The 14215-nt window shown below is 38.9% G+C and overlaps 1 protein-coding gene across 26 annotated transcripts in view; it reads right to left on the reverse strand.

The window, feature by feature from the left end:
- Adgrl3 (adhesion G protein-coupled receptor L3) overlaps positions 1-14215 on the reverse strand; it is a 767242-nt gene that overhangs the window by 467677 nt on the left and 285350 nt on the right. For 19 of the 26 annotated variants that reach the window (XM_063272835.1, XM_063272833.1, XM_063272832.1 and 16 more), the window contains one exon: positions 365-568. The exons of the other annotated variants lie outside the window; for them this stretch is intronic. In XM_063272835.1, the coding sequence (XP_063128905.1) occupies positions 365-568 (204 nt within the window). The remainder of the gene's footprint in view (positions 1-364; positions 569-14215) is intronic. 26 annotated transcript variants of the gene reach the window in all.

Raw genomic sequence — 14215 nt, forward strand, 5'->3', positions numbered from 1 at the left:
TAGATAGGGTCTCAGGTAGCCCAGGCTGGCCTGAAAGTTTACTACTAGCTTAGGCTTGCCTTGGACACTAACCCTTCAGTCTTCATCTGTATGGTGCTGGAATGACAGACAGGTATGTATCTGCCTCCCAGGCTCCCATCGTAACCGTACATCTTAAACAAAAATATTTCAAGATAATATTGTGGTTCTAAAGCTGAATTGGCATGTGTTGCTAAACTAGCTGTTTAAGTCAGTCCCGTGGGAAGGAAACACGGGCCATCAGCAATGTAGAATGTAATATGTCAAGACTGAGTTGCTTGGTATTGAACCTCCCATCTGCCCCTGCCCAGCCACCCCAGCCCTTTCCCCCTCCGGCCGGCCGCACCTTGGGCTGCAATCTGTGCTCCTGGGGCACCGGGTCCGCGAACTCCTCTGGCAGTTCCACGTGGCCCTTGTCCTCGATGAGCTGTAGAGCGCTCTGCAGCTGGCTGCTGAAGAAGATGTCTGGGAGGGAGAGGGCCTCCTGGGCTGTGCTCAGCATGTCGCAGTGGAGCAGCGAGGGCTGGATGTCTCTCATTGTGCTTGCCACCTGCGGGGACCGCAGGGCGCACCATCAGACCCCTGCTTACTCAGGAGGAGACCAGTAGAAGCCATCCCCAAGGTACGCCTCTACTGCAGACTCGGGTTTAGGACCAGCCACCCCAAGCCCCACTCAGACAAACCTAGGGCTGAGCAATGAATTCTTCTGTCCCATTGATTACAAACACTATCTTTATTACCAAAAGAGAAATACTTCTCAGCCGACTCCTCACGTGATCAGAAGATAAAACGTAATTAACAGAAACTGAATAAGCTAGTAACCTACAGAATAGAAATGTCCTCTGTATTTTAATAGTCTCAGGACTTTGGGTTACAAATTATGGGCACTAATCCACCCAAGTATGAAGTTAGGAATTAGCTAGGAAGCTCAGTTTTTACATAAAAATGTTTGGTAAGACAAAAGGGGTTTTGTTGTTTCTTTCGCTATTTAATTTGTTTGGTTCTGATGCAGTTAAATGGCCGTTTTGGATTTATTTATATGTTTTTCTGGTCATTATGCTAACATTTCTGAAAGGTACTGTATTAGGCGCTGTGACAGACATTAATGTGAAAAGATATACACACATTTTTGCCACTTATATACACAGTGATTTATACTGACAAATGTTGCATATTACAATAAATGGATAAATATGAAAGACCAGGACGACAACGATAAAAAAATTATACACATATGATATTTTTAAAAAGTTGACACGACAATCATATATTATGTGCTATAAAAAAAAAAGAGCAGAGCTACCTTAAGTACATGGTTTCTTTATGATGAATTGATAAACAAGACACACAATTCTCTACAGTAACTGTAATTACTTAATAAGAAAGATAATGAAATCTACCTGTCAATAGAAAGCAAATGATTTACAGAGCAAAACACTATAATCTATACATTCATTTTTAACTAGTACAGGTTCATCTTTAAAGACATATTGCTATTCTATATGGCTGATATATAGAAGAAGCACTTTGTGGTAACCATCTATTACAAGGTTAAAAAGTAGCGTTCTAATATCTTGATTTGTGTTACTTGCACATTAAGAATATATCCGTGTAATTACAACACATAAAATGATACAAATTTACAGAAAAAAAATAAGGTAGTATTAAGAATTCAGAAAGTCCACCTGCTGGAATATTCTAAATTTTATGCCCATAACACTGATATAAAATAATGATTTACATTTAAACCAGGATAATATACCATTAATAAAACATATACCAAGAATGTTCAAACGGCACCCTGATCAGCTACATCATGGAAAGTGTCAAAAAGAAGGTTTCAATTTCTTTAAGAACCTGCGACAGTAAAAATCTCTGAACGATTGGTTCCTAGAATGTTTCACTGCATGTTTTCTAAATTTGACTTCACAAGCCTTCTCCTGTATACCCCCAGTGATGATAAAACGAACTTTGTATATTTTATGGAATTATTTACAAATACATGTTTCTGAATATTTTTACAACCACTCTGTGTCAAGACCCTAGTGAAAGTGTGCTCTATAATATGTCACTCTACAAGCTTCTGCAGTAATGATGGTGACAGATTTTGTTCTTTGCCGCGTTAACATAGGAGCCCTTTGAAATGATGGGGATGTGAATTTGCTTGATTTCATTCACTCGACATGTAAATATGGTGTTCCCATCTCGAGTGGGCTCCTCCTTGATGCTAATATATAGGACAGTGTTGTGGACAAAGCAGACTTCCGGAGCATACTGGTGAATCACTGGCCTAGCTTGTGCCTAGCCGTTGAGGCATACACACCAAGAAGGGGGAAAAAAGCCATATAGGTATGTGTAGTCCTCAGAGAATATAAATGAAGAAAACCAGGTCTGTATTTGAAGCTTTAAGAATGGCATTCATGAGGGTAAAACTCAAAGGGAGATTTTTTTTTAAATAAGATCTGAGCTTACAACAACACTATATCAACGTATGACACAAGTCATAGAAAGCAGAAGTGCAAAGGACTTGGGGCTGTGGCAGAGGTCTGCTATGTGGAACTGCCCTGAACTGTTCAGGAGAAAGCTCAGCTGTCTCAGGATTTGTAAAAGTCAAGGAGAACGGTTCTGGGTGCTAGAGAGTAAGCTGTGGACCTCGATATGTCATAGTCATATTCAAAGATTCTGCCTAGGATAAATTATTGGGAGGAAAGAAAATGACAATGACATGGAAAGATATAAAACAAACAAAACCCAAGGATTTCCTCTGAATGGGGAGATCATTCACCCAAAACCAACCAATCAAACAAACAAAAAACAAAACAAAAAACCCTATTCTACAGCAGAGGGAGAACTGATCAAAATGCGCATGCGATAGAATCAGCATCACGTGACAAACTCGACTGTGTCGGGAACTCCATGAGCTCTCTAGATGAACAACAAAGAATACAGTTCAGAGCTAAGCAGGAAGCCACGGGGTTCACACAAGAGCCCGTGTGCCTGAGGGAAGAGCATTGTTTCCTAGACACGGTCTGAACAACAATCACAACAATAACAGGAAGTTAAAATGATATGAGTCTTATCCTGGAGGAAATGGGACTCTGGTGTGCACGACACAACATGTTCACACTTAAATTCACCAGTCTTCAGAGTCACCTTAGAGTGGCAGCAAAACCCCAAATTGTAACTATATTTATCTTTAAAAAGAAATATTGCGCATGCTATGCTTAAGGTATTCTAGAACTTTGACCGATATAAATGCTTCAGGTATAGCTAGACGTCAGATTTGTGCTCCTCAGAACCATTCCATGATTCGGTCATCAAAATATCGCTCCTGAGAGACACAGCCAGAATACAGCAAATACAGAGGCGAAAGCCAGCAGCAAACCACTGAACTGAGAATAGGACCCCCGTTGAAGGAATCAGAGAAATAACTGGAAAAGCTTGAAGGGGCTCGAGACCCCATATGTACAACAATGCCAAGCAACCAGAGCTTCCAGGGACTAAGCCACTACCCAAAGACTATACATGGACTGACCCTGGACTCTGACCTCATAGGTAGCAATGAATATCCTAGTAAGAGCACCAGTGGAAGGGGAAGCCCTGGGTCCTGCTAAGACTGAACCCCCAGTGAACTAGACTGTTGGGGGGAGGGTGGCAATGGGGGGAGGGTGGGGAGGGGAACACCCATAAGGAAGGGGAGGAGGAGGGATTAGGGGATGTTTGCCTGGAAACCGGGAAAGGGAATAACACTCGAAATGTAAATAAGAAATACTCAAGTTAATAAAAAAAATAATAAAAAAAAAGAATAACAACCACAGTTAAAGCTCTGGCAATCCTCTGGAGTCTTACACTTAGAAGAATTCCTTACCTCATGCACTAGTAATAACCCGTGCTAAAAACCCACCAGCGTTGATGTGTAGAAGTTGTAATCAGATGCTTACACTGTCCTTGGGGCTCATTCCCTTTTGAAGCAGAGACTCTTCCTGTCAAGTAAGGTGGTACCTAATACTAGATTCTCCACCCACTTAGATCCCACTTGTGTAAGTTCTACACAGGGTTATAAAAAGAAATTAGCTGCTCTTTGAAGCAAGGTGGTCTTTGGACACTTGAAGACAGGCTCCACATTCTTGGTGCCTTTCTATTTCTCCTCTGGATTTTTAAAGAGAAAGGGAAATTTTTCAAAGTCTTGATGAAAAATATGGCGAACACGTGGCATGAACATGTTCGGTTCTTAGCAACCTTCTCTGTTAGCCTTCCCTCTCCTACATATGCATTTGAAACTATGGTTTCTGAAACTTGTATATAAAATTTCAAGATGGCTACCAGATAAGTCAGATGAGGCAATAAGGAAACGTATGTGCAGCGTGCTTCTTTTTAACCTTTGCAGAAACATGAGTTTCATTCTAATTATTAAAGCATCACATAACTGATAAAAGAGTCATTGGTTTAAAGTGGTGTGTCTGCAGTTTTCAAGTTTGAGTTGCTTAAGTCATGAATGATATTTACTATTCATTATAAAGTCACCGATTTCTTGCTTGATTGCTGCCATTTATCATTTCTAAGGTAGCTGCTTTCACCACTTAAGAACTTCCCTTCTGCCTTCCTGGTGGATCATCTCCAGACACTGGACAGAGGAGATATGAAGATTATTAATGTGTAGCATAGTGGACTGGTGAGATTATTCATGTCATGGCTATGATTTGCCTGTCAATTGAAGGATGTCGTTCTAGGACAGTTTCATGATGCTGTTTGCATGTCGACGGAAACCAGAAAAACTAAAAGAAAATTAAGGGTATTAAAGAAAACTAAACTGCTCTTGAAGGCAGTGCTGGCATTTTTATATTATGTGTAGAATATAAAATTGAAATGAGCACTAGAGTGAAATGTGGTGTCCAGTTCTGTAGTTGAGCGGAAGAATCAGGAAGGTTGTGAGTTCATAACCTGATCAGAGGACATGGAAAGGATCATTTCCAAATTAAAAAGGAAGAAGGGAATGAAAAAGGAAGAAAAGGTGGTCAGTGGGAATGATGGGCAGAAAATATGAGAACTGGTTGAAATACATGTTCATACATCAACGCTGACTTGTAAAACACATGCAAGCAACATAATGCACATGGAGCAGTTTCTAGAACATATATAGGAACATGTATGTATATACAAATGCATATATGCGTGTAACAACAATTGGTGAAAAAAACTCTGCCATGAGTTTTCAAGAGAACAAGGAAGACTGTCTGGGAGCGTATGCTGTGAGGGAAGGAGAAAGGGAAATGATATAATTATATTATGATTTCAAAAAGAAATCAAATAAGAAATTTGAACAGATGCCCACTGTTTCCAAAGAAGTGTGATCATTCCTGCTTTCCTTTCTCCTCAGGATAGCCAATTACTTAGCTGCTTCTTCTAAACAAATTTCAGTCGTCGCCTTGAGCTTCAAGCTGAGTAAAACAGTAGGCTGTGAAGCAATGGTTACGATCGTTCCGAGAGGACTTCAAAGGCAGTGAGGTAAGAGAGACCACCTGGGTTCGAAGGGAATCACTTTCCCCAAACTAAGGATGCCTCATGCAGACCACTTGTTTCTGGGTTTTTAGGCTATACCTCACAGTGTCCTTTTATTAGTTAAGTAAGTATGAGGCATATAGAATTTACAGTGTATTATACTGACGCTATCATGGCAACCTGTACGCTCTTTGTCCCTCATTGTCATCTCCCGGAAGTACCATCATGAACTGTCACTCTGCCTACCGCCTGGCCCTTTCCTCAAACTATGGGCTTTGAGGGGAGCTGCCTACTTGTCAAGCTTCTCAGTGCACACTGGTTTCTCATTTCGGTTTCCCCGCAAATCCTCCAGGTGTTCCCTACATATCTGAACGCATCATCGAAAGCCCTCACATTTTCTCCTACCTTCTTCTAAAATTTCCTTTCATCCTGCATTAATATGATCCTCAAGGTTCAAGGAAAAAAAAAACCTGCTCCCTCCCCCCAACTAAACTAGAAGCTTTCTGATTATAAATTCTACGATTTCCATCACGTGCTGGCTCAACCTCAGAACACTGTTTTCATTGTTTTGATTCTAGCTCAGCTCAAAGGTCTAGGGAATGAAGCAAGGAAGTATGACCGTGTCATAAAAGTGCCTCGGAAAGAAGTATGTAAGAAAGCATTGTGAGATCTTGGCTTGAATTTCCCCTCAGGCGACCATCTGACAGTCTGACAGTATCTTTGCATCTGTAGCGTGATGAGTTTGATCCATCTTTTTTTTCTCTTTTAAACTTTACAGTTGCTCAAAATAATGGTGTTTTTAGCATTTAGTAACTTGTCAAGAACATTCACTGTACTAGTCTGAGCAGTACTATGTAGCTAACAGGAAATCGCTTACCGAATATTAAAAAGTATATGTTGAAGGAGATGGAATAGCAATCGTTACTTGATCCTGAATTTGCCTCTTTCTCCCTACTGGGGGTTTGCTTTCATTTCAGTTTTTGTGAAAACTGAAACAAAACTGTTTTGTCTCTAAACCTGAAAGATATTTGTTCTCCCAGCACCGTAGTATCACACATATGAAAGGTTAACTTTTCCTCACGTTCTTTCTAAGGCGTATGCAATTGCTGCATGATTTCTCTACAGGCCTCATAGTAATATCTAAACGTAGTCCCAAAAGCACCTGACTAAGGATGCCCAGAGTGGACATTTCTTTTGACATATAGAAATCTGTTTTAATTCTATATTTTTAAAGATAAGAGTTCAGCAATGATGACCTGTCCTCCATTGTAAGATGAGGCAACTTTTACAGCAATCCTGAGCCATTCTGTGCCGGTCTAACTTACTGGATTCTCTTTCTAGACGGAATCATTCCATCCAGAATAGATACACCCTCTGTGGGGAAAAGAACTGTTTGCCTTTCAGAACTATTCCCCGACACTTCTCAACAACTTAGCTTTGCACAGTGAAATGAAACAAAATAACCATTTGACTAAGGACACAGGCAAAATAAGTTGCAAAAGCCCTGTAAGACAGGAAAATAGTGGCAAGGTCCCACACGTCTCTGTAAAGAAAGCTAAAGGCGAAATTAATTTGCGGTGCTGGAAGGTAACTTTTAGAAACTATTTTTTTAATTTGCCTTTTAGTATTACACTTTAATGCAATAAGCTATGTAAATAAGGAGAGATTACAACTTACTATATCAACTGTCTAAGTTGCAGCGCTACAACACAAACCTCAAAACCCTCACGAACAGGAGTAAGTGGGCAAATTCTGTTAATAAATTTCATTTATACATTTGGCTCTGCCCCAAAAGACAGATTTATTTTCATTCAAATTAAACAAAAATGCTTATTACGTATCTTACTCATTAAAGGAATGGCATCTAACTGTAAATGTTTCTTTTCCAACTAAGAACACCTGCTCTTTGCAAACAAAACACAAACAGATTGTAATTCGTGGTTAAAAAGAGGAAAAAAACCTCAAGCTTCGGAATGTTTTTTTTCTCTCTCTAGAATCCTGATTCCTTTCATCTGCTACCCTCTTCAGGAATAATAATTTTTAATGTTACGGAAGCTGTGTATATACATATATGATATGATATATGTGATATATACATATATAATTATTTCTCTAAGATTCTGGGCAGCTGTGGTACTCTTCTTCAATCATACTGCCATTGAGCCTTGGTGTGTGGGCAAAATGAGCAGAAACGATGCATGTATTCACAGACGCAGTCTTGTTAGTCAGTTCTGTCTCTCTGTTAAATCAAGGCTGGCATCTCTGAGAATAGTTGAGAAGAGTACAGATATTGTCATTGTCCGTCTTCTTTTTTTTAAACCTAAGGTAGCAAGAGATTTTTGCCACCTGCATCTCACCCTCATGGTCGCCACAATCACAAAACGAGTATCTAAATGCCAGTTAACAATATGATAGATATGCTAACGAGCTAAAATGTCACACTGATTGATTACGCCATGTTGGCGGTACATTCGTACTATTATTATTGGACACATGTTTAAAATTGATTCATCTCTATCTATATCTATCTATCTGTCTATCTATATCTATCTATCTTTCTATCTATATCTATATCTATATTTATATAGACATAGGCTGATGTCTATAAGAAGGTGAGGGCTGGCACAGGTCAACTCAAGGTCTGTAATTGGACAGTAAAAAGTAAGGTGGGGACAAAATTTTTGTAATGTGGGAGGGAAGAGGAAAGAAGGAGAACCAACATGGAGGCAGAGAAGGATGACCCAGATCTGGATGGCCTCAAGTCGACATAGGTAGTTATGAACATTTCTTAAGGGATGGATTTCTATAGGTCAACTTTTCTTATCTAGGTGGGAGGATTATATCTTTATCAATTGGTTGTGAGTTTATTGTGTGGACATATTGTGGATTGAGAACTTAACATATAAATCTGAGTGCTACATGACAGCTTAGTGAGTCTTGATTTTAACGGGTTGTTGGGAGTTTATACCGTAACTATTAGGGAGCGGATGCTGCAAACATGAGCAGAGCAGTGGCAGGAATTATGAGAGAGTAGCTGACGGCCGTGTGAGATAGAGTGGAGCTTAGTGGGTTGAGATGCTCTGCTGACTGAGATGGAAATATCCTGAGATGCCATGAGGCTCTATGGTGCAGGCACTAGCATGGGATAGAAGATTCCATTTTTTAATAATTACTGCAACGTGTGTGTGTGTGTGTGTGTGTGTGTGTGTGTGTGTGTGTGTGTGTGTGTGTGTGTTGCAGGGTCTCAATGCAAGGCACCCAACAACAATCCATAACCTACACAACAAAGAACAATGCTATATCACAGTGATTCCAAGTACTAGTTCCTTGCGAAGGCTCTAAAGGGCCTCTTTTAAGCTATTGTGTAGGGTTCCCTGAGGGAGCCACTTATCAGCCTGTTACTTCAAATTTTACCTACAGATTAAAAGCATTTGCCCTTAACATTCTGCATGGTCTCACCACCTTCACTATTGGAGGTAGGGGGGAAAGAGGAGCAAAACAGATGACTGTTAAATCGCGCCATTGTTGACTTTTAAGGAGCGCTCCAGTAAAGAGTACTCTCGATCTAATTCGGGTAATATTTATAACTGCTATTTCTGTGGTGCCTCTAACAGCTCGGAGAGAATTGGCAATGTGTGAAAGCAGACTGCGTGTTCTTTTTATAAGTATGGGAGTTGTTGGTTTTTTTTTTTCCACCTACATGATTTAATCGTATCTGGATCATTTTTCCTCCTGTCATCTGTTATTCTCTGATGCAACAACAAAATCAATCTGTTTTAAAGTCATCTAAGTCCAAGAGGAAAAGAATGAAACGGCACAGAATGCCACTGTAATGTTTTCGTGTTGTTTTCTTTTTGTTTGTTCAGTTCAACGATATCTCAAAGCGAGTCGATAGAATTTAGCTCTATTAACGTCATATATGGCGAATGATATCAAAATGAGACTACAGCTGCCACTTGCTATTCAGTGTCCTCAAGATAGGAAGAAGAGTGAAGACAGGAACTTTTACTGGGCCTCCAGTCTAATTAAAAGCCACAGCTTTTAATCTGAACAGCTTTTCAACACTCTTTAGGACTGTTTCAAATGCTGAGCTAAGCTTAAGATGTTCATTAGTGACTCATTAAAGACTTAGCTACAGTCCAGTGGGTGAGTCTTGAATATAACGATGGACCGAATGTGTGTGCAAATGTGTAGACACGTAATTAAGAGAAATTGTCACATTCAGGGATTAAGAATATACAATGTGGTCTTTGAAAAATGCTGTTGAAAGCAAGTGACCCCTGGATGGTGCTGTATTTTAAATTTTGCTTACTTTCCAAGTCATTTGTTTTTCCTTTTAATTCCTAAAGGTATTTTTTAATGAGCTCACTCTCTCAGGATCAAATGCATAAGGTTGTGCGTAAGGCCACTTCTATACATCATTTTATTTAGTCTTCAGACTATAACAGAGTTGTCCTAATTACCCCTTTAAGCGATAACGATGGCGCTGTGATTTAAGCTGGTTCAGATAATGTATCTCGAACACAATGCAATCTGAACCAGAGTCGAAAGCTAGAGAGCTTCAGAAAGCATTCAACAGAACACTGCAGATTGCAACATGAAACCAGCTTAGACTAATCAATATATAAGCTCTATTTTGAGGCTCCATGGAAGCTGCATTTTGTGTATAAGGCTGATATCTTTCCCAGTTCCATAAAGGAGGGGAGCTAGTCGCAGCCAGCCGGTGTTAGCCATGTCTTATCCTTAGCTCTCATTCCTTTCTTCCCAAGTAATGCTTTTCCTACATGGTAAACACAACAGGCTGAAATCAAAAAGGTACCCAGGAATGCGTTCCATCCTGAGGTTTGAATCTCAGTTTTTCTGCTGGATCCTCTCTCTTTGCTTTTTTTTTGTACAACGACGTGTGCAAAGTGACCCAAAAGGACACTAGCATGCAATAAATACCTTTGGTGGAAAAACATAAAATTATGAATTTGCATTGTTTTCTTGAGGTAAGCTAAAGAGATACTGATATAATTTCCCCCTGCAGTTTCAGCCTCAGGATCGTATGTTAAAAGGGTTAAATTCATGGAGCTGTTGATGCTATACCTTAGATTTTCTGTACTTTTCTTTCCTTGTGTGTCTCTATGTTCTTCCAGTTTCCCCCTCTATTTTTCTCGGATCTCTTATTCTTCCGTTTTCTTCATTATGCTCCCTCTGCCATGATGTTCTAGTTCACTTGTACCCAAAGCAATGGATCCAACCAAATTTGAATTAAATCCTCTGAGCTAAAGATAAATCCTTTTTCCTGTATAATTTATATCTCAGTTATTAGTCACAGTTACAGAAACATGAAGGAATTCAGTAGGTTGCAAGACATGATAGAGAAGAAAGTGTCTATGGAAGTAAGATTGTTAACTTAATAGTTCAACTTTAAAATAATGGGTAATAAAATTCTAATTAACAAAAGAGAAGATTTTGAAAATCAAGAAGAAAACCATTTAGTCTCTGACAAAAGAAGATACTTTGGGGGACATGGAGATAGACATTCAGCATTATTCAACAAATGTTATTCAACATTTTCCTAGGAAAGAGGAATCAGAAGGTATGTAAAAAAATCAATATATTATCTCACAGTAAGACTCCTCAGAATGGAACTTCAATAGCTGCCAATTTAAATATCGTCATCATAAACATGTCATCCTTAAATGATGAATTCTCTTATGAATCAACTACATAAGTAAAATTGGGGGAGAGAAAAATACACACAATTCAAAATACATTAAAATTGTTACGACTCCACTGGTTCTATCTAAGCAAAACCTCTCAGAATAGTCAGTCTTAAAAACACATTAAACTTGTATCCTCTGTAAGAGGAATGCCATCTGTTGTCTTTTAAAAACTTATGTCTATTAAGCATGTATAGTTAGATGTGAGAGAAAAACCCAACTAATAATTAGGAAATCAATAATTCCTTTTCAACAGACATATGAGACGCAGTTGCAGATGGTGGACCTGACCAAAATGCCAACAAGTGCTGTGACTCCACCAGATGCTCTACGTGAGAACTGTGCAAGACCTACAGACAGGAAAAGCCACACGAACCCTGGAAACGTCGACCTGCTACTGCCTTTTGTTACAGTGCTGTGGTCCTTCGAAATGCTACACAGAAGTATCAGAGGGCTCATTATTTCCATGCCTACACAGATGTCAGAGAGAAAGGAAAAGACACCCAAACAAAGCATGCTACATGGATGTTCAGGCAAGAATGGGGGTAAGCAACTAAGGAATAGAACAGTTTACATGCCCACCAGCTGAAAGGTATGCTGTAGGGTATGCCTACTGTGGAGTATTATTATGAACTCAAAAATAATTAAGTCATTATACATGTTAAATATGAATAACTTTGGAGGGACCAAGGGGGAAAACAATCACAAAGGGCATGAATTACCATGAACAATTTCTATGAAGAGTCTGGGAAAGAATAACCCATTAGGAGGGAAAATAGATTTTCTGGCTTCCAAGGTCAAAATGGTATGAGGCAAGGGGATGATGGTATCAGGCAAGGTCTTCTTTTAGAAATACTTATGATAATGAGATAAAAGTCAACTAGGACAACTGACAGATCACTTATATATACTGAAGTTTAAGCTAGTTCAATGGTATGCAAAATTTAGTCAATAAAAACCAATCACCTTGTGTTATGTGTTTTTGAAAGAGATTATAATATTAAATATGTCCGGGTTTTAAAACATACATTCTTTTCATGAACTGATGTCTTAGTCCTTTATCATGAAAGCTCTCTCTCTCTCTATATATATATAAAATTATAGTCATGATTCTGAAACTGAGTTTCCTTTCATAGAAATAGTAGTAGAGCTTAGGGCCCACTAAGTCTAAGAAAATCCATCCAGACTGTCCGTCAGATCCTTCCTTCACAAGACTTGTCCACCTTCCCAGTGGACTGTTTCAACAAGCCCTTTCACAATACTGTGCCACCAAATGGGGTCTTTCCGTAATGCTGAGTGGTTTTTCCCCTCAAGACACTCCAGAAAATTCTTGGAATGCTTAGAACGAGGGAAATGGCTCAGTTAGCAGACTGCATAATGTGAGCAGATTCTCCCAATCCCTAGGCACTGACTGCGGTGATCGGTATTTGCATCCTAGCTCTAGGCAGGGGCAGACACATGGGACTCTGAGGTGTCAGTTCAGCCATCTTTGCTCTAAGGAGGTGGAGACACATGTGAGGTGTCAGCTCAGTCTGCTTGGTGATCCCTTTGTCATTTAGAAACGCTATCTAAAATGGAATAAATACAACAAGAAAACACCGCAGAGCAGAGGCACCCACTCACACATGAAGACACACACATACATGTGAGGGTCGTCTTTAAAAGCCATTATCAGTTTGGAGTACAGTACATCCATACTCAACCAACACCTTTTTTATATTTTTTTTGTTTTAATGGAGATAAAGTGAGATAATTCAAAGATACATTGTTTCAGAAAATTTATGTTATATAACTAAGAAAAACAATGTCCCCTTCAACTCTTAATTTCAACCTGGCTTTGTCAGTCTGTTCTTAGGTATGTGATTTTCTAGGTGCCTATTCATAACTTTATGAGTCAAAGTTAATCTGCAGCTCAGGTTTATGGGTCTGAGGTTTACAACTTATAAACTTGCTGACTCTGCAGATTCTATTTAAAGTGTTCCATATTCTGTTTATAAAGATACTTTGTACATAGTCAGGCAAACACATTACCACTCATCTTTTGGGTTTATTAATTTATTCATTCTTTAAAATTTTACATATCTGATATCGTTTGTGCTGTGTGTATAACCAGATATACGTATGTAAGACTTTATATGAAATTAAGCTTACCTAAACTATTATATGAAAAAAATCTAGCTAGATTGATTTGAAAATATTTAATAATTTTGCCACACTCTAGCTTTTCTTCACATGTCTGATTTATAGTTCCAGAAGTATTCAAGAACTTTCTTCATTTGTGTTACTGACTTTTACTATCCTGAGAGTTTTTTAAAAACAGGATTTTTTTCTCTTTATGTATGCACATGCGCACACACACACACACACATACACACACACACTGTGTATTTGTGTTATAAAAACAGTAAGGTCTCTCACTAATTTTGAGGAAAACTTACTATACTCTTCCTCCTCCTTCTCTTCCTCCTCCTCATTATCAATTATTTTGCTATATCGTCTCAGGGGGACAGACTGGCCTCAAGTTCACTATGTAGCTATGGGATACCTTGAATGTCTCATTACTCAGTCTCTACTTTTGGAATGCTGAGATGACAGACATGTTCTACCAACTCCGTGTATTATATGATCTTAGCACTGTTCCCAGGACCTTGTGCATATTAGGAAGCAATCAAGCCTTTAAGCTATATCCCAGCCCCAAGTGTAGTATCTTGACTTTTCTGAATACATTATACTGCAGAAAATAATGTTGCAATGTTGAATATTTATTTTTTGTACTCCTTATGTGTTATTAGTTATTACAACAGGCCAAATTTGTGAACCATTCCACACAAATTGTAGCGAGCAGAGCAAAATTCTACTTTTCATGTATTCTAATCCTTCTAAGGCATTCATTAGCCCATAAAATGTTAACTATTTTAATTTTTCAAATTGTATCTGGTCTAAGGCATACACTGCCATGTATCCTTACAATGCTACTTATAACAGTAACA

Source organism: Rattus norvegicus, chromosome 14, assembly GCF_036323735.1.
Source record: "Rattus norvegicus strain BN/NHsdMcwi chromosome 14, GRCr8, whole genome shotgun sequence".
Classification (NCBI taxonomy): domain Eukaryota; kingdom Metazoa; phylum Chordata; class Mammalia; order Rodentia; family Muridae; genus Rattus; species Rattus norvegicus.